Raw genomic sequence first — 25,185 nt, 5'->3', positions numbered from 1 at the left:
TCAATTTATAGTTAAAAGCATTTCGCACTCCAGGTGGACTAACCATGATCATTACATTGACAACAACATCCCACAGTGATTCTAAGTCAATATGTTCAGGATTGCTATTGACAAGTCCTTTTTTAACGACGTCCGTTGCGAATTCAACGAGAAAATATTCGGCGAAAATTAAATTATAGAATCTAGGTACGCCGTCAATAACACAGTCTATGAAAGGTGAAGTAGAATCGCCTGCTTCAAGGCTTTCTATTATACTTTTAACTTCTTGTATCTTTGGCTCAGGAAGTACTTTCTGAATATCATCGTCTTTGAATATTGCGAAAACAGCAAGATTTTTATGGGTCTCGAAAAAGGAGTCACGGGCTTCCTCTTGAGATTGTTCAAATCTCTTGTTCTTTTTACTTTCTGCATCGCAGACTATTTTCATATTAGCCTTTAAAAATCTCTCATATGATGTCAATGCATTTAAATACATTTTTGCTTTATCTCTTATGACTTTTTCATTAATACGTAAATCAAATTTATCCTTTATCTGTACATTAAAATAATTAGCAGCTACATACATATGTAGAGGGGTTCCGGCTAGATCAAGGTCCAAAGATTCGTCTTCGTGTGGTTCGCGAAGGTATCGATCGACAGCTGTTAGACGGTTCAGACCAAACTTGTGTTTTAGCGTTTCGCGAAGATATTTCGGCGATATCGTGTTAATCTCATTTTTAAAATGATCCATCGCTGTAAGATATACCACATGGAGCGGTATACTTAATAAAGGAATCACAGGTCGATCATCTTCCACTAGATCATCCCTAGCATTAAAAGTTTTTAACAAGAAGGTTACAAACAATTTGACATTATTATACTGTTCGTGGTTCAGTTTCTCCAGTTTAAGGTTAGTTTTAAAGAATTTGGTTAAAAAGCCTTCTTGTTGAATCGGGGTTAGTCTATCGAGTTTAAAAGGCAGTCCGAACTCTGGTTGTAACATATTAACAACATACGTACTACTTGTTACCCACATTCTCTTGTTGGTATCTCTTATTGCCTTAAGCAGCTCGATTCCCTCATTTGTGTGATGTGGACATATTCTTTCAAAACCATCAAATAAGAATATAACTTTACCGATATTATACAAGTAAATAAATAACTTTAATTCAAAAGTAAGTTCTACTTCACTGTCAACCACAACAGTTTTATCTTCATTTTCAATAAAATTAAGGTTTTTGATTTGATCGGTTTTCTTTAGTGCTACTTTGCACAAGAATCTCATCATGCTTGTCATGTTAATAGCGTTATTTTGCCATTCTTCAAAATCGTTGCTGTAGGCGGACAAGTTGAATCGAACTATCCAAAACTGTGGATAAACGTTCTTGGTTTCTATAGATAAATGAGTTAAAAGAGTAGTTTTACCCATGCAAGGTTTAGAAGTGATCAAAACGACTTGATCCTCAATATCATTAAACGTAGATACTTCGTATTCTTCGCCGTCTAGAAACAGGCTTCTGGTGATATAATATTCTTTTATTTCGTCATATTTCACAGAATTTAGCGCGTGTCCTATTTCCACTAAGTTATTGTTCAGTATATTCCATAAAACTTTTCCATCAATTAAGTATTTGGCATCCTCATCTATAATTGTATCTAAAGTTACTTTTTTACCTTGATAGTTAATTTTACACTCTTTAAGAATTTTTGCTTGTGATTTTAAGTTTAAGTCAATCAGATTGATATCCTTATCTTCTACTACGACGATTCGGTGTCGGTGAGTAGAATGTATTTGCAGAGGCGTGTCGGTAATGATTATGATTTTTCCTTTAAATATCAACATGATTTTAAAAAGAGTTTCTTTAAGTTGTTCATTAATTGTGGTTTCACTTATGACCACCAAAGTTGCATCTTTCATTTCCTTTAGCTCTTGCATCATTGTTGTGTAATCAATTTTTGGTAACAAGTGCACATAATCTAGATTTATAAATGAGTATTTAGTTTTACATTCGTTTTGCCTAACGGACTGCATAACTTTAGCGGCACTTAAAATGGTAGCGCCTGATACCAGGTTAAGTACGTTGTACTTTTCTAAAATCTTGTCGAAGTTTAATGAGCTTAAGGAGTCAACGCAAAATTCAACATGAAACTTGTTAAGCGCCCTAATAAACATAACATTAAGCACGGTCATAACTGGTGTATCAATAATATCCTTCTTAGCTTCCTCAAAAATAGGATCAGTTTTAGTTAAATAACGTGCTTGTGTTTGTGCTTTCCACCACTTCTGTATTTCATCATGATATCGCAAAAAAATTGCGTCAGTATGAACGCGGAACAAGAATTGATTCTCTTGTTTTTCTGAATTGTAATGTTTGTCAATCTCTTTCTTTAATATCTTTTCTACCGACTCTTCATTGGCTTGATTAGTATAAAACCATAATTTATCCAGAAACTCTTTAGCTAAACATTGATCAAACTCATTAACTTCAAAGGAGCTTCTTGGAAAGTTAAACATTTTTACGCTAAAAACAAAATTGCTCAAGTTATCTTGCGTTAGCGATTTTAACTGTTTCAGTAAGTTTTTCGCATTAACTTTAAGTGATTCTTCATTTGTATTAAACCTAAATACCTGGTTTTCGGCGTCGAACTGTAAAAAGTTTCCTACGGTACCACCAATCCCTTTAGTGTTTAGATGACTATATTCGAGAATGTTTTTTGAACCAACAATATCATCATTTATTTCAATTACTATTGGATTCTTTACTTCAGATTCGTCGTATTTTTTACCTTCTATTTCCATTTTCTTCTTCTGATGCTCTATTAAAGCATGAAATTTCTCAGCGAAAAAACTTATTCGTTTCATTGGCAATTCGCTATTCGCTTGGTTTGATGGAATATCTAAATTGCCGAATGTATAAGGTAGTGAAAAATCAAGTAACTTGAGTTTTGCTTTACCTGTTATGTCGACAGCATTTTTAATCATAGCAAGAGTTACCGGTATTTTTTGCAGTTCATGAACAATATTTCTAATATCTTCCTGTTTATATTTTTTTCTTGAAATTTTATCGACATCTAGATTTAGCTTATTAGTTTTATCATCAAAATATATTACTTCTCCGATTAACATACTTATTGTCTCAGCGCAAGGATTTTTTGCAATTTCTCTAACTCGTGCTTGTACTTCTTCTTTAGTGAGTTCAGTTTTTTTGGTTCGAGTGTACACAATTTCTTTGTACAGAGTTTCTTTTAAAATGATCAGAAGCGGTTCGTCTGAATTGAAAAAATCATCGCGAAATCCGTATTTTGAGCTATTACGACGCGGTGCAACGACCTCCCGGGCCAGAGCTGGATGGAAGATTTGAATAAGGTCATTAGTCATCATATCAGCTGCATTAGTTAAAATAAAAGACAAGAAAACTTTCCCTAAAACCTTAATGCGTTCTTGTTGAATAAAATTAGTTAAATATTCTATGTCCCTCTCTTCATAATCGAATCGAAAAACATCCTGTTTATCGCCAGTATACATTATTTTATGTAATGTACTGCACACTTTCACATTATCTTTAAGTTTTCTTTCAAAGCTTTCTTTAAGAGGTGTATAAAGAATAAAATAGCAGTCAATATCACTAAACTTTCCTTGGAACATGGGATCTTCGTCTTTTTGCTTGGTGTAAAATTGCTGTTTTATTTTCAAGAAGCTGTCGTAGTATTTCACTAAAGATAGATTTCCCGAGGAGCTTCTGACACTGGCTACTGTAAGTTTTGCTTTGTCAACATCCTCTCTGTGTTTAGCTTGTGTAAAAGAGATGACATGTTTTGTTTGGCCATCTTCTGTCATTTTGTATCTGAAGCACACATCGTCAAAATCTCCTACGTCTCTAATGTTAGCCGCTAAGTAACATTGTTCTATGTCCGGATTGTGAATAGCTCTGTGAAGTACTAAACTCAAAAGCTTAGTTTCATAGAATTGACCACTGCCGCCTGAAGTTCCTGCACGTTTCGGATAAAAAATATCCTTCTTATCGGTACTGGCAGCTGTTGCTGAACTTTGATTTGGTGCTATTTGATTGTCATTTGTTTTAGTTGAGCCTTTGCCATCGACAGTCGCGTACTTGCCATTCTTTGTCAAAATTGCAACAATTTCTTTACTGACATTAGTATTTTTATCTTTCGCTATGTGTATAGGTGTTTGGTCGTCCGAATTATAGGATAATAACGCACCTTTTTGCAGGAGAAACTCGACGATATCTTTTTCGTCTTTCTGAGCCGCGATGTGTAGGATTGTGTTCTTTTTGTTGTTGTTGTCAGCAAAGTTGATGTCGGCGCCTTGTTCAAGGATCTTCTTGATATTCTCAATTTTTTCTTGAGTACTCTTTTTTTCACGTACGTAAAAGAACATGAGTCCATTTAGCATAAGTTTGTCCTCATCGCTATCCATTTTGAGAGGTCACGATTGTTTATTATAAAATAATATTACTTAATAACGATTTTATCAATTATACTGCACTGAGCCCTGAACACAGTTTATGCACAACGGTGGTTATGTGCGATAATGTAAGTATCAGAGTTCCGATTCCCGCGTCACGTTTTATCTGATGTGCAAAACACTTGATGAACTCGCACTGGCGGCCGGCGCGCGGTTCTCTGCGCCTGCGCACGGTGACTAAGCGTCTCGCCCCGTATCGGCCGCTTGATTGTTTACGAAGCTGGTCTCGTATTTAAGGGACGCCCCGGGTAAACTACATTTTCATATATTTCTATCTTTTTGTGTATTTAATAATTTTCAATGCTGGAACAAGATTTGCACAACAAAAAGTTTTTTCAATAAAGGAGGAGGTTCAAAATTCAGTATAATTAAAAAATACGACTTCGCATAAAGAACAATAAAAACACAAGCCTTTTAAGTAGTTAAAACATTAACGAAAGAAATGGTGAAACGAGTTGAATTTAAATATTTTTGCTACCCAAGAGTATTTTGTAATTGGCAACAATCGTTGATAGCCCTAATTCACTGTATCTTTAAATAGCTTATCTATGTGTGAGAATTTGTATATATGTACGTTGTAATTTAAATTGTTTAGGTTATAAAATGTAAGGTAAAGGGTTTTGCAGTAGTAACAATATAATATAATTTATTGATGACCAATATAATAATAAGTAATTCAATGTTACGAAGACGTTGTTTCATTGCTATAGTTACAACGTTTTAGAATATAATAGATCTGCATACACGAGAGGCATGGACTACCTAAAACTATTGAATTTATTTACAATGGTGTTTTTGACACAACCCACCTTAAGTAGGTGTGCGAAAACTATTTAATATAATTGATAGCAACAAGGTTGTATCTTATGGCTATAGCCATTCACTGAAAAACAAAAAAAGGTCTTGTTAAGTAAGTAAATAAAAACAATTTTTAATAAGCAATTAACTGAAACTACCGTAAATGAAATCTAGTTTCAATTTTACAGAGTTATTTTGATCGTTCTTAATATGAGATGCTGTTTCCAGTTGAACGTACGAAATGTTAAACCAGCTATGGTTTAAGATCTCTATTTATTATTAATTCTTAATAGAGATATCGAATTGGCCGAAGGAATGTCAAATGACCACGGCAATTCGCTAATCAGAAGGACAAACGAAAAAAACTAAAACCAAATCTTTTAATATAATAAGATCTGAGTTGATAGCACAAGTTGTGTGATTAATTGTGCAATAAAACTGTGCCAGAGGTCCAGGGTTTAGAAGCTGCCCAAGTAAGTGAGTATCAGTGAGTATATGGATGGAGGAGGATATAGATGGAGTTTCTTGCCGGTTCTTCTCCATAAGAATGACACTTTGGAACCGTGCAACTAGAGTCAGTAATATAACGTTTTAAAAGTGCCTGAGATACGGCCTATTTGAAATAAAAACTTTTTGATTTTGATTTTGATTATATAATATGACAAAAACGAAAAAGTATAACGGTAAAGTTTCAACTATTTGCTGTCTTGCAACAAAATTCTCTTTGATACATTGTTCATAAGTTTCGTTTGTCAAGCCGACATTAGGACAGCTGCCATCAAAATATAATGTAATAACAATCGTGACAATAGTTTTAATGGATTAAGTGGTGTTTTTAATAAATTATACGCGACATGTTTTCTTTGAAACACAAACTAACATGAATTGTAGAAGTAAAGTGAGATGGCACAGAATATATGGCACGTTTTGCTATGGTTAGGTATAGTGGTGAGTTTCTGTTCAACTTCTATCTAAAAATTGATAGTACTAATGATCATTCTGTACCTGCTCGTAAGCGATGAAGGGATTCTAAGTATCATGATAGAATTGGGATCGGGAATCGCCAATTGGCAGTGTAAAAGCGAAATTAATGCACAATCTTTTTCTTTCTACAAACAAATCTAGCATACGGTTCAGAGCCTTCCATATGGACTGACAACAATAACAATTTCATTGGCCTGTAAATAATTACTTAAAGTGGGACCCCTTCCAAATTGCGAAAAGAGGATCAACTGTTTAAAATCGTTACAGGTTCTTAGAGAAATAAATTAAATAAAGTCATACTTTGACTGGCCTGTCGTTCTATTTGAATCCTACCAAGGACAAATGTTTGTGTGATGTACACAATTATTTTGTTCTGTGTCTGGGTGTAATTTATCTATAATATGTATGTATTTAAAAATATAAGTAGGTTTGTTAGTTGTCTAGTACGCCTAATACAAGCTTTGCTTAGTTTGAGACTAGATGGCGTTGTGTAGTGGAGTATTTCATCCAGTTTCTTGTTTACAGTGGCCGTCTTTATGCATAGATGTGGACATGGAGTCTGAGTTCCCTGAAGACCGCTGGATATTCAGACAGTCGCACCAGGAAGGCAGGGGCCCCGGCGACCTCGCGTGCGCTAACACACGACCCTCCGCAAAGGATATTGTTCGACGCTTTTATGCGATATTGCCATAGTAAGTTGATGAAAATATCGTTTATACTGAAAAACCTTTTTAAAAGACCTCGGAAAATAATGATAAACTAGCTGACGTTGTTTTGCCCTGGTGCGGAAAAAAGATACGTGTAGGATGTATCTTAGGTATAAAAATAGAATTATGTTTTCCGATTCTCAGACAACCTAATGCGCACACGAAATTGGAAGAGAATCGTTTCGGAGGAATTCAATTCGCACACCATGACACGAGTTAGACATTTGGAAAACATATTGATTACTTTTGGGATTTTAAAACATTTACCGAGTTCAAAAAACTACAGCGATTCGTTCACTCTCTTTTTCACTTTTCACAAAACTATTAGTGAATCTTCTGTCTTTGTTTACATTGTGGTAAATTTAGGTGAACTCTATCAAGGTCATTTAAAAACGCGATTTGGTCTTGAAGGGGATTCCCCTTAAAATGTTTCAATTTATCGTAATAATTTATAGTCTGACTGATAATGTTATCTATTTGTATGTGTGTATATGTATGTATGTATGTGTTTGTTTTGCGAAGTCACGTAGACCATGTGTCTCGTAATACCAGACTGCAATTTCAATACTATTTATGAATTGATATCATTGTTTGTTATACTATGTTTGTATCTCCGCTTAAGATATCGATACATTAAAAAAAAAGTAGTTTTAGTAATATCATTTTATTTGGAAAAAATAACTATTTAATTTATTTTCTTTTTACTGGGTTTTAAATCCATTTTAATAGATAACATAACTTGGGGATATACTACGTTATCCGTTAAAAATGTGATTAAAAAACATCTCGCTTTTTTTGGTCCTGGTGCAAAAATCCTTATAAAACTATAAACGCGAAAGTTTGTGTGTATGAATGTATGGATGTTTGTTCCTCTTTCACTCAAAAACAATGCACGGATTTAGACGAAACTTTCTCTACAGATAGTTTATAACCAGGATTAATACATAGAATAATAATTGTCATCCCGATTTTTTGTCCCCTTTGTTATCATTTCGATTTGGCAACAGCTAAATATTTATGTTAGTTATTTAGTTTGAAATCTCATGTTCTCTTTTGAAGCTGTTTAACAAAATTCCAGTTTCGACAAAGACCACACGAACACAGCGTTCCTCCACAAGTTTCGAGGTACTATCTACAGCATGTCTGACAGTGAAGACATGTTGGACCGGGAGGCGGGGTTCTACGCAGCCGTGCTCACCCCTCTCGTCTTCCTGCAGCAGTACAGGGACACCTGGTGTCTTCTGGAGAGAGTGAGTTTTTATAATTTTGAGAAATTTTTACCTTAAGACGTGGGCATGACGTGTTAAGACTCCGTTGTCGGTCGAGTTCGGTATCTTAAAACGTAGACAATTTCTTCCGATTCCGACGACTTTCTGTTTGTCGGTCGCAATATTCTAGATATACGTTATGAATAGCCTGATAGTGCTTTTTGACAAATGGTATATTTCTGTTTCCGCTATAAAAACAGTGTGCAAGCAAGAATATTTAAGGCTCTCTCTCTCATATTCTGGCACGTTCACCGGAACTCTTCCAATACGTATTGGTCCAACTCAAATTTAGCCAGCCACGTGACAAACATTTTAACATTTCGAAGGATTTTAAAATGTGTAAAAAGATAGGTATATTAATATTCGCTTTCTAGCAACTAGACTTGCTAGTGAAACAGTGTATAAAATATAAATACAATTAGAAAATATTTACAAAGTAACATGCTCTTTACCCTGTATTTTCCAGAAGACAGGTTAAAAGGTGGACTGTTAACTGATAAATAGATGATTTTAATATAATAATTTAATGAAATTATTTGTTTCCAGTTTCACAGGGCCATACGTCTATATCAAATTTCACACCCCACAGAAAAGAGATCAGCATTAAAATTGCTACAGAACTTAAGAGCTGTAAATCAAAAGGTGATTCTTCTTTGTTATTGAACAATGTATTAAAATATTGTACAGCAGACTCTTATATTGATTTAGCTGGTCTGTCAAAACGATAAAAACGTCAAATCCTGGTGTTTGTCAGTAAAAGTTACACATAACACCACCATGCACTTAGCCTCAGTTTTAGTATTCTTATGTATGATATAATCACCGTATAAATGGTATAATTGGTTAATGTTAAAGCGTATCTCTAAAACTGAGGCTACAATGACAGCTAAGCTGAGATCTTAATGATTGACTGAACGGATAGCCGGTGGTTATGAGGTCACCACGCCAAACCCACTGAGCGCCACGTGTGTGTGACGTGTCGCGGGTTCGATCCCCGTATAGGACAAGCGTTTATGTGTTCTTCGAATGCTTCTCCTAAGTCTGAATGTATCTGCAAATGTGACTTGAATGTTTGTGAAAGGCCCCGCGACACAGGGATTAATCACTAACTGCGAGAGTCGTTTTTTTAAACAGAATAGAGAACGATCGACTGCCTTGGAACGCGCAGCGAAATTAATCAGATGTTGTAAATAGGAGGAGTAGAAACTTTATCATGAGGTTATCTTAATGATTGTTTAACAGATTCGTGGTTTCATATTCGAGTTACCTGGTCCCGAGCAAGTGACCCGCTCGACGCCGCCACCGGAGGCAGAAGAAGACGAAACATTGCATGATAAGAAAGACATTAGGTATCTCAAGGAACTGATTAAAAACCTCGGGTAAATGATCTGGACTTTTATTTATATAATACACTATTAGTTAAGGAATATGACTTATTTTAAATCTCCTGCCCGTCGGTTTTTAGAGATTATCCCATTGCATTTGCATTCATTAATTGCCCGTGGAATTCTCCCAGAGCATAACACTCCAAATACTTATACTTCAAAAATACGCTGAGAAAAAATACCAATCCTAACTATCTAGCCTAGTAATATTTGAGGCACCTTAGAACTCTTATCTAGCAAAGTCGGGATGATTAAAATTGATGATTTATTTAGGTTGATTTGATTGGTGTCTAATTATAGACCTAAAATAGAAACAAAATCGCATGTTCTTTTCTTAAGTAATTATTATCTCGACTGTTAAAATCATACCCCTTCGTTTTAGCTTGGCCCTGATCGGCTAAACTAAGGATAGAGGAGGCGAAAGAAAAAATACCCAAAAAACTATCGAATAGATTATGGAAATTGTAAAATCTATATTTAATAAACCGCGAAGCATTACGTGAAGTTAGTTTCATTTCTAATAAATTCCATGTTTTACATGCTTTCATCATTATTTGCCTTAATGGTGCACCTTCCATTTTTTTTTGTCTTTTGGGACTCTGTTATCCCTACTAACATCATAAATGCCAGTTTGTTTGATAAGCTTTCAAGCGAATAGTAATTAACCTTACACATACACTTGAAGGAAATAGATATAACATAGGGTTTGTTTTAATTCGTTTAATAAGGAGGATTATGATTTAGATAGATATAATCAGCGCGGGCGCAGGTTACCCTTAATAATTTGTAAAGCTATAGGAATCAAAACTTAAAAGTTACAAAATCAAATAAGTGTGGAAAAAATATTTAATACGTAGTATTTTAAAATATGTAGTATTTTACAGATCATTTACACCTACAATTTTTGTTCTAAACTTCTAAAATTCGCTTATTTTACATATTAACAATTAATATGCTATCAATCTATAACTCCTGTACTTTACAATTGTCCAGGGATTTGCCGATAAATCACCCTCAAGGAAAAATTCAAATGGTATTTGGATGATAATATAGTATTTATACTTCCACGCGTTTGCATCCATTGAAAATTTTTGGACCTCGCTAAATGTCCAATTCATCTCATCTAAATAGTCCATCGATGGTCATTTAAAAATGACGATACTTAAAACCATGAATTGGAGATGTCTTATGAAAGTAACAGGTAATCAAAAGTAGAGTGGTCGCAAATAAAATGATGACAAACATAAAGACAATTATAAGGACATCTTGACACGGACGGAAGTAGTCGTAACTCCGCATAACGCAGTTCACACCATCAGATATCTGGCCCTTGAACGGGTTACTGAACTTTAATACTGATTTGACACCATCTTTGTTGATCAAAACTACTAATACGTCCTCAGGACTGAAGGCTTGACGAACATATCCCACAATTTCTTCCGTTTCTGGTTTTTCTTTTCTTATTTGCTCAGCAAATTTTCTGTAAATATTTAAAGTAACGAATTATGATTAGGCGACGAATGTGGAAAATATCATGAGATGACTCCAAACGTGTCTTGCAGAAATGCTGAACTCGATAATGGAATTATTAAATATTTTAATGTCAAGAAACCCAAGATATTTGATGAGGATCGGTTATAATAGACGATATACACTGACCTATAGAATGTTTTTCTTAATTCAGTTCCTGGATTACTAAGATGCCTGTGGGCTTGGCATACTCTGTTGATACCGTCCAAAATCAAGTCGTTGTACATGCATCTGAGCTGTTTGTGGCGAGTGGAAGCCAAAGACAGAGAGAAAACATTTGACCGATGAAACGACTGGAACAGGCAATTTAAAATTCCATTAGAATTAAAAAACACGTTGTGATTTCAGGTTCTTTTTGGGACTGTAACTTTTCTCACACTCAACAATTTTATAGTAAAAGTAATGTTTAAAACATTATCATAATACATTTTAAATAAATTTGCCGATCCGAATGCTTAACGCTTTGTACACACAATCAGAATAATGTATTATTTGTAAAAACAAAGATAAAAATAGAATACAGAGAACTTAAGAGTATTAGTAGTAGTAAGATACAGAGCCCTATATTTGTCTGTGGAGTTATACAAATATGGGTAACATATACATACAATTCCTTACAATCGTAAGAATACTGTGCCCAAGAGTGAGGCACAGAGTTTTACTCGACCTTTCTGTCGGGTCATCATTGGCCTAGCCTTTTCCCAACTATGTTGGGGTCGGCTACCAGTCCAACCAGTTTCAGCTAAGTACCAGTGTTTTACAAGGAGCGACTGCCTATCTGACCTCCTTAACCCAGTTACCTGGGCAACACGATACCCCTTGGTTAGACTGGCTGTCAGACTTTTTCAAGCTTCTAACTACCTGTAACGACTGTCAAATATGTAGGAATAACAGCCGGGACCCACAATTTAACGTGCCTTCCGAAACACGGAGGAACTCGTTATGACAAAGATGGTCACCCATCTACGGACCAACCGCGTCAAGCATAGCTTAACCTGTGATCGAATCACTTATGCGGTTATAGCTTAGCCACGAGCTCCTCCTCGACCTTTCTTAATTAACTTCATTTCTTGATCTGATATAATCTAAAACAAGTGGTCTTATCCACCAGGACTTACTAATTACGAAGGAAATGAAATAAGTATCGTCTTACTTGGAGTATGTACATTGGCAGATCCCTTACCAGCCATATGATATCTGATACATATGGTATATTGGTAACTGTACGCAGCAGATATTTAGCGTTCTCCTGCTCTACATTAGCTATAACTATAGTTGCTTCAACACTGATCAGACTACTTCGGACCTGTAAAAATATGAATCATTTTGAGTGTGAATTAATTTAAGTATTTTTATGCACTATCACAATTTTAAGCACAATCTTTGATTTCTTAGGTTTACGCGAATGTTAGACATTGAAGTGAAACTACTTTTACGGAATTATCGCGGTTTAATTTTAGATTTTAGTAACAGATATTAGAAGGTAGAACGAGCAACATCTCCTGTCAAGACGAACTTCATCTCAGTCTGCCTGTGACCATGATACCTGCAAAGGTGTCGAAACGTCGGGAACTAAAATCTAAAATTAATACGCGATAAAATCCGTAAAAGTAGTTTCATATCAACACAATATTTGATTTGTTGAACTTGGTAATATGAGACTCTTCGTACGGTACAAACAAGGCTATGTCTTAAATAAAGTCATAAATTACAATAACCTCAGGCACATTACAACCAGCTCCATAACACCGTAGAACAGTGTAAACTATTTTCTCTTCATTAAACAGCTGAGTCAATTCAGCTTCAAACTCAATGCTATAAAACGAATCATCTGAAAATATGACCGCACGGCGCCAACCCATCGATCTCAGGAACTCCAAATAAACATATTTCAACAATTGCCATGGTACCAGAGGAATCGCGTTAACAAATGTCGTATCGTCATTCACAGATAGGTATGGCGTCTCATAGAAAATAGTAGGTACTAAATTGTAATCAGTGTCGATTTTAAACGGTTTAGGAGCCAGCACAGCCAAGAAATTCTCGTTATCAGATTTGAATATTCTTGTACAATTCATGCTTATTACAAGATTCAAAGGTGTGATCTCAATGACAATGCTTCTGTCTGGTCCTTCATCTAAGCAAAGGAGTACTTTGTTCAGTTGGGTTGGACTTTCGAAAATCGTATAACAGCTTTCTCTTGATCTCACTTCATTATTTACAAATTCGATGGATGATACAAAGTTGAATAGGTCATTAGAATTAACCTCTGCAACTCCTTTGCTAACTAGTTTGATATTTCCATAGCAGTCATGCTTTTGAGTTATGTTGTTGATAACACATTTAGGGTCGCTGCTATTATGTACGTCTATAAGTTCAGGCCAAAAAGATTCATTTCTATTTATGTCACCGGCGTACATAATTTTATCATAACCATAGTTTGGAGGTTCGCCATATTCGTGTATGCTCTGAGTGAAAAGATTAATTACATATCTGAAATGAAAATGTTTAGTTTATGTTAGAGTTTGTATTTGAAAGTCCCGTCTAAAATTATGTATTTATCAACAAAAAAAAACCACATGAATTTTAAACAACTACGGATTATTATACTATGAAACAACAGTGTTTCTTCCAAAACTGGTTTGGTTATGTTTTTGATTCTAACTGGGTTTGGTTGTCAATTCGGTCCTGCGATGATACCATCAAACGAAGAGGAACAAAGAAGCGATCTAGTGTTATCAGCGTCGTGAGCTGTCGATGGAGCTTAGTTCCACTACGTGGCCCTGCACGAATTAGCGTTAGGTCCACGGAACCAAATCGATACAAAAATTGATCGCGAACCAAACTAGTTTCGGAAGTAAACGCCTTTCTATATGTTTCAAATATAATAGACTTCTGTAAAAGCAATCATTATATTAGTAGAGGCTTTTATTCAGCTACAGGACCATAATATATCGGATATGTGGCGAAAATATGTATTATCCACGAAAATTAAAGATATTTTCTTTTCGATGGACATATTTAATATTTACAACGACTTCCTCTCTCAAAGTAAGACTTGCGTTTGTAGAAGAGAGACAGCGAACTACAGAGTATAGAGCGACGTCCCTTTTGCACATTTGCAGTCTTATTTTGAGAAGTGACGCTAGGCTCCTGGACTATTTAAAAAAATCTTACTTGTATGTTAGGGCTCGTGTAGTAGAAATTGTGTTGTCATTTAGTACCAAAGAAGATATGTTATAATAATAATGACATTTCCTAATGAACTCTGCATTCAATTCGTTGTAGATGTTAATCAGGTTCCCCTTCCTGACCTCAATCAATTTGATTTCGTCTTGGAAATAATATGAGTCGTCTGAAAAGAAAAAATCCCTATTACCGATTTGATTGATAAGTATAGGAAAATAAAATTAGTTGCATGTTGAGAGATGGAAATCCTGGTTCGCGTTAGACAGACTCCCTACGAGAATCATTTCACGCCAACAACCAGGTCTTAAAATATTATTATTGCAGACGTGTAAGAGTGACAGCGCAATACACGGAGAAGGACTTTTGTCTCTTTCAACAAATGCAATAACTCTAGGAGACGGTGCTATGCTCCCTGATTAAGAAAAAATGCTAGAAGAACCATAAAGTTATTATATTTTGACATACAACTACAATGTTTACATAACATTTTTGAGGTCCTAACATGACAGTTTACGTTTAAAGTTTCTCAGTATAGTGTACATTTAGTGCGTAACTTATCCCCACTAAAGCGAAAGTAACTCTGTCTGTCTGTTACGCTTTCTAAACCACTGAACCGATTTTAATTAAATTTGGTACAGAGATAGAGTTGACCTTGAGAAAGAACATAGGATAGTATTCATCCCGGACTTCTGAAGAGTTCTCTTGGAAGCGCGATATAACCGACCTCGACGCGGGCGAAGCCGCGTTCGAAAAGCTAGTATTCAATATTTAAGCGTAGAATGAAAAGATTACCAAAACAGCGGTACTCCTGAGAAACACTTGTATGCAACACAACCAGTTGTAAATAAATCACTAACAGTAAAAACATTTTGTTTACACCGCGACCTACTGCAAACGTCTGACCGGTATAGAGGATAAAGTTTAAACAACGGTTCATACCAATGTTTATATGATGAATTTTCCTTCAATAATTCTAAAACTGTTTTGGAATAATGAAATATTTTACCTACTATCTACGATATGAGTGGAATCTATACCAATATATAAAGCTGAAGAGTTTGTTTGTTTGTTTGAACGCGCTAACCTCAGGAACTACTGGTCCAAATTGTCTATCTATACTAATACTAGCTGACCCAGCAAACGTTGTTTTGCCGAATATTCTTTTTTCTAGTTGTATGTATTTTTAATGCCACACTATAAAAAAAACAAACAATTTGGCCCAAAAAAAATTGTTTTAGTGTGAGCAACCCTTATCACTTAGGGGTATGAAAAATAGATGTTGGTCGATTCTCAGACCTACTGAATACTCATATAAAATTTGGTAAAAATCGGTTGAGCCGTTTCGGATCAGTACGGTAACTAACATCGTGACACGAGAATTTTATATATTAGAGAATATAAAGCTGAAGAGTTTGTTTGTTTGTTTGAACGCGCTAATCTCAGGAACTACTGGTCCAAATTGAAAAATACTTTTTGTGTTGAATAGATCATTCATCGAGGAAGGCTTTAGACTATAAACCATAACGCTGCGACTAATAGGAGCGAAGATACTATGGAAAATGTGAAAAAAACAGGGCAGATATAAATCATAACTTATATCTTCTACCCACGGGGACGAAGTCGCGGGCAAGAGCTAGTATTAATATAATATTATAAATGTATGAAAGTATCTCTGCCTGTCTGTCTCGCCTTCACGACAAAACTAATGAACCGATTGTAATCTGGTACACAGTCAAGTTTGGTACAATCTAGAGCCTGAAGAAGCATAGGCTATTTTTAAGTCAAAGGGCGTGTCAAACTTTCAAAGCATTCATATTTGACACAAATATTGTTTATTGGACCACGAAAACCACCGCGCGCTGTAAACTCAAGTTAGCGCGGACGAAATCGCGGACAACGGGTCGGGTCGGCAGGATGAGGACGTGTTGTGAGTATTGTGTGGAAAAGAGACGCAGCTAATAGTATCGCGTTCCGTCTCCTTTCCATAAAGTCCTCCCGCAGCAGTGCCATGGTGGACTGAATGTTTAAATGTAGGCTCCTTTAACAAGTATTTAACCTAAAATAACTTTACTATTATTATAAACAGGGCTATGCTCATCACATAAATTGTCTTGAGCGGGAATCGAACCCACGACCTTCAGTATAACAATCAGGGCCAGGGTTTTATGATCACCATAGAACTTGGCACAATACATCTGGTTCACAATATAGAAGAAAATTCTACAAGAACTTGTGTAACATCATGGTTCATGAAAGGGGTTACTAATACTAAAAATCAAACAAAAATAACTGCAAAACAAAATTGGATACATCTTTATTAAATCGTTGCCAAAAAAATGAAAGCCAAGTCCATTGTGATATAACATCAGCATGTATTTATATAAATAAACATTAATATCATATAAAGGTATTATCAAAACAGTTCCGAAAAGGGAGTTTGTGTTAACAATATAATGAGTATATATTTATAATATGTTCATTGTTCTCGAGTTATGTATTTGTGTGTATATGTTAATAAATATTTATTTTTAGAATAAACTGGGATGTTTATTAGTAGCTTGAAGCAGCACGAAGCAGGGCTTGCTTGGCTGCGCCAGCGGCGGCTCTTGCGTTGCCTTGGCCGACGGCTCCAGCGAACTGCAAATAACACATTTTAAGGTAACATAGTATTATTGAATCATTCTATAGATGTACTGTAATTTCATAAAACAAAAAACCATCTTGTTTAAAAAGAAAAAACGCCTCTCGCACTAAGGATTGAACCCGTCTATCGCGGGAGGTTTCACAAACATTCAAGTTGCATGCGCAATGACGGACTCGGAACAAGCTTTCGTGGATCACACAAGCACTTTTTCTACACGTCGCGCACAGTTAGTTTGCGTGGTAAACTCAACCGCGTGGCTATCCATGCAGTAGTGTATATACGGGATGCGGAATTTTTCTTATCGTACTGATAATGTTTAACTATTTGTCCAAATTTAAACTCCGACGTAGCATTACACATACCCTTGAGAGAATCTCAAATGTGCTAGCTGTCGATGTTCTTCTTCAACGTATTTAGCAAGTGATCATACTTACTTTGTTTGTGTTACGAAAATTAACCGATCGGGCCAACACACCTTAGAATTGGCAGTCCAGTGTTCATATCACTAGGATAACGATGTCTTACTTTATAACTAACAGGTTTCAGTAAAAAGGAGCTATTTTCCAACACTTACAGCAGTAATTTCATTGAGGGAGTTCAAGAGGATGTTGTTGACGACTGGGAGACTGACAGCGGTGATGACGGCTGCTGCGTTGTTGCTGTTCACGTTGACAGAAGACTTCAGACGCTTAGCTGTGCAGTACTGCTCGTTGATGTAGCTGAGGAAAACGAAATTGAAGATCAGTTTCAAAACAAATCTATTCTAGTCCGACCACTAAGTAAAGCTTGTATTATGTATATTAGACAAATGATAAACATAATATAATTTTAAACACACGCATGTTAGATGAATAGGATTAAATCATTATGAAGAGAAATGGGGGCCTTTTGCTAGCAGTGAGATCAGACACAAGCTTCACATAAAAAAAAACTTATCATTCCCACCGTGCAAACATCTTTCCACGTTGAAAATCGACAAACAGGCAACAAAAATGTTTAGTTGCATCAAATTCTGAGTGCAATTTTGGATAATAGTGAAGTTTGCTGTAAAGTTTGACCCTGGTCGACTGGAGATGTGTAGCCTGGCTCTAGAAGGCTGCTGTGTATAGCTGTATCCAGCCATAGTGTGAATAGATTTTTAGAAAACTTGCTGTTATATATTTACAATACTTGATGAGGAAGATTGGTAAGTTAGTTTTCTTTGTCGACTGACTTAAATTTGGAGCAAAATATTGGTTGGCTTTGCATTTCGTTGTAAAGCATTATTCGAGAAGATTGTACTTACTTGAATTGGCTAGGGGTAGCGGAGTCGAAGATGAGGTCCCAAGCTGCTTCGAATTGGTAGTTTCTGCCACCACCGTTGCAGTTTCCGCGGGGTCCAGTCTAAAAGCATGTTAATCGTACAGTATTGTTATAACGAAATTATTAGCAAATCTCATGTGTTAAAAAAAAACAAACATAAGATTTTACTTTCAGTCAATGTTTTGATTTTTTTAATTTCGATTTGTTTTGTCCAGTATATATTTTCATTGGCTAGTTTTTTTTATTCTCGTACGTATATACCTAGCTATATTTGAATAGCGTCAATTGAACGTTTCCTTTTTTAATGCTGCTTTTTGGACAAAATGACGTCACTTGGTCCTTACTGCAAAAAAGTTCCCTTTATATACTTCAAGTATCGCACCACGGACTATCAAAATACTATTTCACATCACCGGTACTGTCGATACATTCACAATTAATCATAGTCCGAAACGCGAGAGAGAAATCATTTATATCAATAACAATTGGTCGAAATTGTTTAGGCGATGGACGTTGTTGCACCAGTTTTGATGTATGATCCTAGTTATGATAGATGGATATCGTATAACGTATGCATTGCGTTTGCCAGTCATTGGCGAAACATGAATTTTGGCTGGTAAACCTTTTTGGCTTCACACATTTGATAAACGTGATATTTTGGTCAACAGGTGGCATTTGAAGTTTAGAAATTTATTTTGTATAAGGCTCCATTTAGACTGATTATTGTTATATATAAGTTGATATTTTTTTATAATTTTTTTAAGATAAAGGAGCCAAAAACAGATTCTAGATTCTTATATCTTAGTATATCATGAGATAGTATACGTATTCAACTGTATTTGTTCGTTAAGGTACCAATATTTACTGATAGTACTCTTATTTCCATGGAATAAGGTTAAGTTTAAGAAACATCAACTTGGTACTTACGGCAAAACGAAGTGCGTTACTGTCGCTGGAGATCTGGGCGACCAGGTCGATCTGTGATGCCAAACTGTTGACGAAGTTGAACACGGATTGGCCGTCGCGAACTCCATTGACGTAATTGTCAATGAACTGGAAACACACAAAATTATCAAATCAATAGGTGAAGGTATACAAAAGATAAAAGATTAAGCGAATGTTAGAGTTAAAATGACCCACGAGGTGTTTGTTATTATTTGCCTAATGACGGTTTTCTCCCATGTATGTATTTGTTGATAAACGAATTAATAAGGCCCTAGTAAAGTTAATAAGGCATTTGTTGCATATAGTTTAGAGGAATAATGTTTTATACATATTATAATAGTGTCCTTATCTTTCTAAAAAGGACTCACGTAGTAAGGAATATCATTCTAGTTCGCGGGCGTTTCACAAAATGAAAATTTGCAAAAGGCTAATGACTATTCATATCATTTATCTACCTAAGTTTTACAAAGTGTAGCTATATTATAAAGTGTTTATAGTTACCAATATATGTCATGCAGTTAAGGTTTTGATTCATTATCACCTAGAATTAAGTACTCACTTGAGCAGCAGCACAAGCGTCACCGGGAATACCAGTGGCGAGGGATCCGACCAGAGCGATGGCTTGACCGAAACCAAGGGCTTGGCTGCGGGGGTCAGGCAAGCTGACGAGGTCTTTGATGATGGCTTCGAAAGTCAAAATGTTGAAGGTGAGGTCTCCACCATCGACGCTGTCGAGAATGCCCTCGATGACGCTGCTGTAAAATAAATTATGTCAGTAAGTGACGATCTGTAGGAAGGATTGCTGAGGGGTAAGATGATACGTCAAACTTAAACGTGTTCTGCTTCTACAGCAGTTTTAAGCTTGGTGTAATTGAAAGCACACTAAAAGTTAGAAGTGATGGAGAGAGTGTTGTACAGCAAGTTGTAAAATCAGATGTTTGTTATAAAGGTGATTGATTGTTTTGAACGTAAATATAAATTTGTAGCATATTTGCAAATACATATTTATACTGATTAACTGTTTATGGGATAGGCGATAGGAGTAGGTACTAGCAGTATCGTATAGTAGATGTATGCAAAGAATCTTGAGTATTGTCTTCGGAATCGGTAACCAAGGCTGAAAAATTACTTATATCTCCACAAATTCCATTGCGTTCTTTCGTCAGCATGGAGAAGATTTATTCTTAATGTTGACTTCTCTTGTTCATATTCTTCTATAGCTTTGAATAAATGACTATTTAATTACTTACTTGGAACCGACGTCGTCGTATGATACTTGATTAACCCTACCAAAGGGGTTCGCCAAGGCGCTCTAAAAAAGCAAACAAAAAGCACGGAATCAAGTTAAGGAAACATTTTGGAAAACCATCCAATTTCCGCTTTCTTTGTTGCTTCAAGATCAAAATACTGGACAAGACTCCCGAAATCCAAGGAATCCAAAATCTAGATTTTTTTGAAGTTTCTTAGTGGAGTTATTATGGTCATTTTTCAACTCCAGTAACAGATCAGTATTTTATTTTTTCAATTATCTTACTGAAAGGCATTTTTATTTATAGTCGTCATCTATATTTTAGCAAAAATACAGATTAAATATCCTACAAAACCAAGACTAACAAAAAAGAAACGCGTTGTTTGTTCCTAGATAAAACGAAATTGATGTATGAAAATATTCCATGAAATTTAAATTTCGTGATGGAAATCGAAAGGACCTGTCGTATTTAAAGCAGAATATCAGGGGGCCGTCATACACACGGTATCTGTACGATATGCCTTTGGACTCGTTCGGAGAGCTGTCCGATTCAAGAATGCATATATTCATGGAAACTGCTGAACAAAACAACCGAAAATGGAAAGACTTTTCCAACACCCTTATCTTTTAATATTTTTACTATGCTATTAGACCAGTATAACTCATTATTGTTACTAAATTATTAGAGTCTCGTGAGTTTAAAAAATGTATGCATCTGAAAATTAGAATCAGTAGGACAGAAACATAATAACATAACATACTGGTATAACATATTGTCTTTGTCCTTAGAGCGAGAAAAAAATATATTTCGAAGAGTAAAAAATCATTTTCGAAGACTTCTGAGCCGATCCAAAATAATCTATAACAATTTATCGCTATAGCTGTTGTTGTGACCATGTATTATTAAATTCTTTGTTTCTTAGTTGTCCGTATTTTTCAGTTATTTTTATTTTTTGGGGACTTTCCCATTAAATCTCGCCACGATCAATTAAATTGCAGGAAAACGAGACAAATATAGGCAAGAAATAAAATAGTGAAAAGAACTTACTGCAGCGAGGAGTAATAGAACAACTGGCAACATCTTGATGGTCTTCTTGCGACCAATTGGTATAATATACTATACACGAGATTGTCAATACGGACCCTCTATATATACATAACGCTACAATGATACAAAATATGCAACATCTGAACAAATAAAAACGATTTGTGAACTCAACAACTTTAATACCACCATCTTTCCTCACCTCCCCGAACTTATCACAACCGTATAAAGTTCAAAATCCAATAATTTGTATTTTTTCAAGTGTCGTATAAAGTTTGGACAAATAACAAAGCGATTAAATGAATCTTTTGTTGATTTATTTGTATATAACAAATGCGAGCGAGCATTATCGCGAATTCTTTATTCAAATATTTTTTTAATTGAGATGTTTATTCGAACCATCGTCATTTGTTAAGCAAATATAATCAAAGACGGGATTATTACGAAGGTTGTGATAATTACGATTGCTTGAAGTATTATAATTAAAAGTTCGACATATATATTACGATGATTTATAAAGAAATCGATCATTATTTGGTCCCATTAGAAGTCGCATCTAAAGAAGTCCTTGTTAGTCTTCTTGCCTTTGCATTTAATTGAAATTTAATCGTGCATGATAAAGGTTAATGATAAAATCGGTCCTTACCTACTGAATATGATCGACTGATATTTTTTAAATGAAAAAACCGTTTTAGAATTTTTCGAATCATGTAGTACATATATAGGAAGCCGAAACTTTGTTGGGTACAAATATTACCTAAACAACTTTCATCGCAACCCGCAATAAAAATTTAAGTGCTCATCATTTTGCAATATCATCCGAACGTTCGCTCTTCTATCTAAATCAATCTGATAATGGTCGCTGTAATATTATGCACGTTCTGAAATTTTGAAACTGAAATGACGCAACAAAGTCGTTTTACTCCGGAACCATCCTGGAGTGACTGGAAAGTGTTATGAGCTGACTTGTGGGCCGTGAAGACAGCGGTTACTCATGCATAAGAAATATTATTATTAAGTATACGGGAGAGCTCGTGGCTAAGCTATAACCGCATAAGTGACTCGATCACAGGTTAAGCTATGCTTGACGCAGTTCGTCCGTAGATGGGTGGCCTTCTTTGTCATAACGAGTTCCTCCCTGTTTCGGAAGGCACGTTAAATTGTGGGTCCCGGCTGCTATTCCTACATCTGTGACAGTCGTTACAGGTAGTCAGAAGCTTGAAAAGTCTGACAACCACTCCAACCAAGGGTCATCGTGTTGCCCAGGTAACTACCAGTGTATTACAAGGAGCGACTACCTCTCTGACCTACTCAACCCAATGGGTTGAGTAGCCTGAGGGCTCCTTGTAATACACTGGTACTTAGCTGAAACCGGTTAGACTGATAGCCGACCCCAATATAGTTGGGAAAAGGCTAGGCCGATGATTAAGTATAAGGAACCGCTGTGTACCGTATAGCTTATATACGTCCCACTGCTAGGCAAGAAAATCTAATGATCTCTACGCTTGCTCACTGGGCGATTTCAGATAGCATAATTTCATCCAGGATTCCTCAGGTTGTCTTTCTTCGCTGTCTGTTAGTAGAGGGGTAATATTTAGAAAATACATAAAACGTTGAAAAAGTGAAATTAGTTGACATGCTTGCGTTATTGTTGAACCTGCACGTCGTGAATACAACCTTGCAATGAATTAGAAAGAAAAATCGATCTCAAATATTGGGCTAGTGAGAAAGTGTCGAGATTAATACAAGAGACATGTTGCTCTATGGTGTGTAGCTCTCTCTAACTTTTTCAACTGCGTCAGTCTTTAGGCGCTCAGACTTATTAAGAGACCAGTAATAACTGGAGGTGGAAGGTGGACAAGTTCTTAATGTAACGCAACTTGGAACAGGAGTAGACAGCATAGACTGGGTTAATTAATGGAATATAGTGCCAATAAGTATCTCTAAAACAACAGATTATTCATCGCCGTCAACCTAACGGCCACAACGCGTGGACTATCACTCAATGCAGTCTCGTCATTTGCAGTAAGGCAGCAGACACGAACATCACCGGCGATGGACACTAAAATACTATGTACCGTTTTATGATCACTTTAAACATGTGACCATTATCTTTATTACGATGGTATCGCTACAAATGTACCCGAGTTGTACATTGTAGATGGATTTAAAATGTTCTAAGCTAGATGTTGAACTTTAATAGTTTTGTTTGACGAGATTGTTACAGTTTTATTTTTAAGTACAGTCTGTACTGTATATGTACCTTTGCGATTTGATTTTGAGCTTTTTGTAATGCTATAGAAGTAATAGTGGTTGTTAGTATCGTGAAATAAATATGACTTCCTTATTTTGGAAAGCACGTAAAAATGAGCGTACTGTGCTTGATCTTTCTCTGGTCGTGTTGGATTTCCATCCCATCGAGCCATGAGAGCAATGGAAAGAGTAAGTGGATCTGTGTGGGCGCACACGCTTGTGCACTATAATATGTCTCAACAGCTGGTCTTGCAAAATGGGTCGATGACATAATAAACGTCTCAGGTCGAGTATGGATGAGGCTACCATAGGACCGTAGAAATTGGTACGAGAAAGGGGAGGCCTATGCCCAGCAGTAGGAGGATAAAGGCTGTGGATGATGATGATGAGATGGTCTTGCGAAACTAGCCGCTATGGCCAAAAATCACAAATCCAAAGCCATTGTTTTCGTTCCTCTAACAAATTCTGAAAACCATCCAAATTATTTCGTCCCCGTCAACTATTGACCTATTTTCTCAACCAACCTTAAAGCCTTACACCTCCATACAGAGTGAGCGATAGGCAATAAATCAGAATGTCAAGAAACACTCTGAATAGTAATAAAACAATATGAACACGGTTTTGCGTCCCTACAAAACAATTTTACATAAGATTCGGAAACGTCGCAGATTTATGAAACAACAGTACACTCGACAAAGTATTATTGAAGTCTTACAAAGTCAAATTCTGTTTGTTGAGGTATGGTCACAGTGACAGCGAGACGTTAATATATCTATACTAGCTTTTTCCTGTGGCAACACGTCGAGGTTGATATCTGCCAAAATATTGGTCTTCCCTAACGCATTTGAATTTAAAGTAGCTTATGTGTTAATTCCAATGCATCAAGGTTAAAGCTATATATTTTTTTATTAAAATTGGTAAAGCCTTTTGAGCGTAATTAACACACATACATACGCACAAATTTTCGCCTCTAATCTACATATATATCACTAGAAAAAGTGCTTGTACGTGACTTCTGTCATTCTCATAAATTTTATCGTTTTCTCAACGAAATTATCTTATAAATGCAGCTTACATTACTATCTACGCCTAAATATCTCCAAGTTTGTCCGATCACCCTTTGTATTTTTAAGGGTATTGTCGTTTCCTCGCTGTCAGTGGGACTCCGCCCCCACCTGATTCCAGTCTCAGCTAAAGCTGGAGATAATCCTGTCTCCCCGTGGGATCTACTTTGTGATTGCAAACGAGGACTGGCAAACAAAGAAACTAAACGTGGAACGGAAATTGTTACTTTTGTCGGGAACACTTTGTGAATACTTTCATCATATTCTTTACGATTAGATACTTATTCAAAGTTGTCGACTCAATTTCTTTGAGGATTTTTACTGATATAGAGCTTGAGGGGATGGTTCAAGGTATTC

General features: G+C 35.8%; 3 protein-coding genes across 4 annotated transcripts; 1 reads left to right on the top strand and 2 right to left on the bottom strand.

Moving 5' to 3' along the window:
- Positions 1-5,535: 5,535 nt before the first annotated feature.
- On the top strand, positions 5,536-10,441 carry LOC113499979. 2 transcript variants are annotated; one of them, XM_026880610.1, is made up of 6 exons: positions 5,536-5,740; positions 6,773-6,939; positions 8,033-8,204; positions 8,769-8,864; positions 9,465-9,601; positions 9,990-10,441. In XM_026880610.1, the coding sequence occupies exons 2-6, from the start codon at positions 6,800-6,802 to the stop codon at positions 10,006-10,008; spliced, it is 564 nt and encodes a 187-aa protein (XP_026736411.1). In that variant the 5' UTR covers positions 5,536-5,740; positions 6,773-6,799; the 3' UTR covers positions 10,009-10,441. The 2 variants fall into 2 exon arrangements, with proteins under 2 accessions (XP_026736411.1, XP_026736410.1); XM_026880609.1 differs by lacking the exon at positions 5,536-5,740 and adding an exon at positions 5,955-6,211 and having other exon boundaries at positions 9,990-10,440.
- Positions 10,442-10,508: 67 nt separating this feature from the next.
- LOC113500349 lies at positions 10,509-15,399 on the bottom strand. Its single transcript, XM_026881108.1, has 6 exons — positions 15,119-15,399; positions 14,315-14,492; positions 12,856-13,630; positions 12,291-12,443; positions 11,267-11,430; positions 10,509-11,087 (listed from the first exon to the last, which is right to left on the bottom strand). The coding sequence occupies exons 1-6, from the start codon at positions 15,261-15,263 to the stop codon at positions 10,754-10,756; spliced, it is 1,749 nt and encodes a 582-aa protein (XP_026736909.1). The 5' UTR covers positions 15,264-15,399; the 3' UTR covers positions 10,509-10,753.
- A 1,277-nt stretch (positions 15,400-16,676) lies between these two features.
- Positions 16,677-21,617, bottom strand: LOC113500169 (fibroin light chain-like). The gene is made up of 7 exons (XM_026880875.1): positions 21,515-21,617; positions 20,468-20,529; positions 19,777-19,972; positions 19,200-19,325; positions 18,256-18,353; positions 17,545-17,689; positions 16,677-16,963 (listed from the first exon to the last, which is right to left on the bottom strand). Exons 1-7 carry the CDS (start codon positions 21,545-21,547, stop codon positions 16,877-16,879), a joined length of 747 nt encoding a protein of 248 aa, XP_026736676.1. The 5' UTR covers positions 21,548-21,617; the 3' UTR covers positions 16,677-16,876.
- Positions 21,618-25,185: the final 3,568 nt, after the last annotated feature.

Source organism: Trichoplusia ni, chromosome 13, assembly GCF_003590095.1.
Source record: "Trichoplusia ni isolate ovarian cell line Hi5 chromosome 13, tn1, whole genome shotgun sequence".
Classification (NCBI taxonomy): domain Eukaryota; kingdom Metazoa; phylum Arthropoda; class Insecta; order Lepidoptera; family Noctuidae; genus Trichoplusia; species Trichoplusia ni.
Note: the sequence above shows the minus strand (reverse complement) of the source record. Positions and strands in the feature narration are given on the sequence as shown.

What these genes read in the sequence shown, in the direction of transcription:
- LOC113499979 (XM_026880609.1), top strand. Translation starts at nt 6,167, where the DNA reads ATGGCACAGAATATATGGCACGTTTTGCTATGGTTAGGTATAGTG. An exon ending in TTTTATGCGATATTGCCATA is followed by an intron (nt 6,940 to 8,032) that starts GTAAGTTGATGA and finishes ACAAAATTCCAG; the next exon opens with TTTCGACAAAGACCACACGA. An exon ending in CCTGGTGTCTTCTGGAGAGA is followed by an intron (nt 8,205 to 8,768) that starts GTGAGTTTTTAT and finishes ATTTGTTTCCAG; the next exon opens with TTTCACAGGGCCATACGTCT.
- LOC113500349 (XM_026881108.1), bottom strand. Translation starts at nt 15,263, where the DNA reads ATGAACCGTTGTTTAAACTTTATCCTCTATACCGGTCAGACGTTTGCA. An exon ending in TGCCAATGTACATACTCCAA is followed by an intron (nt 11,431 to 12,290) that starts GTAAGACGATAC and finishes TGCCTGTTCCAG; the next exon opens with TCGTTTCATCGGTCAAATGT. An exon ending in TTAAGAAAAACATTCTATAG is followed by an intron (nt 11,088 to 11,266) that starts GTCAGTGTATAT and finishes AAATATTTACAG; the next exon opens with AAAATTTGCTGAGCAAATAA.
- LOC113500169 (XM_026880875.1), bottom strand. Translation starts at nt 21,547, where the DNA reads ATGTTGCCAGTTGTTCTATTACTCCTCGCTGCA. An exon ending in TACGACGACGTCGGTTCCAA is followed by an intron (nt 19,973 to 20,467) that starts GTAAGTAATTAA and finishes TTTATTTTACAG; the next exon opens with CAGCGTCATCGAGGGCATTC. An exon ending in GTAACGCACTTCGTTTTGCC is followed by an intron (nt 18,354 to 19,199) that starts GTAAGTACCAAG and finishes ACATGCTTTTAG; the next exon opens with ACTGGACCCCGCGGAAACTG.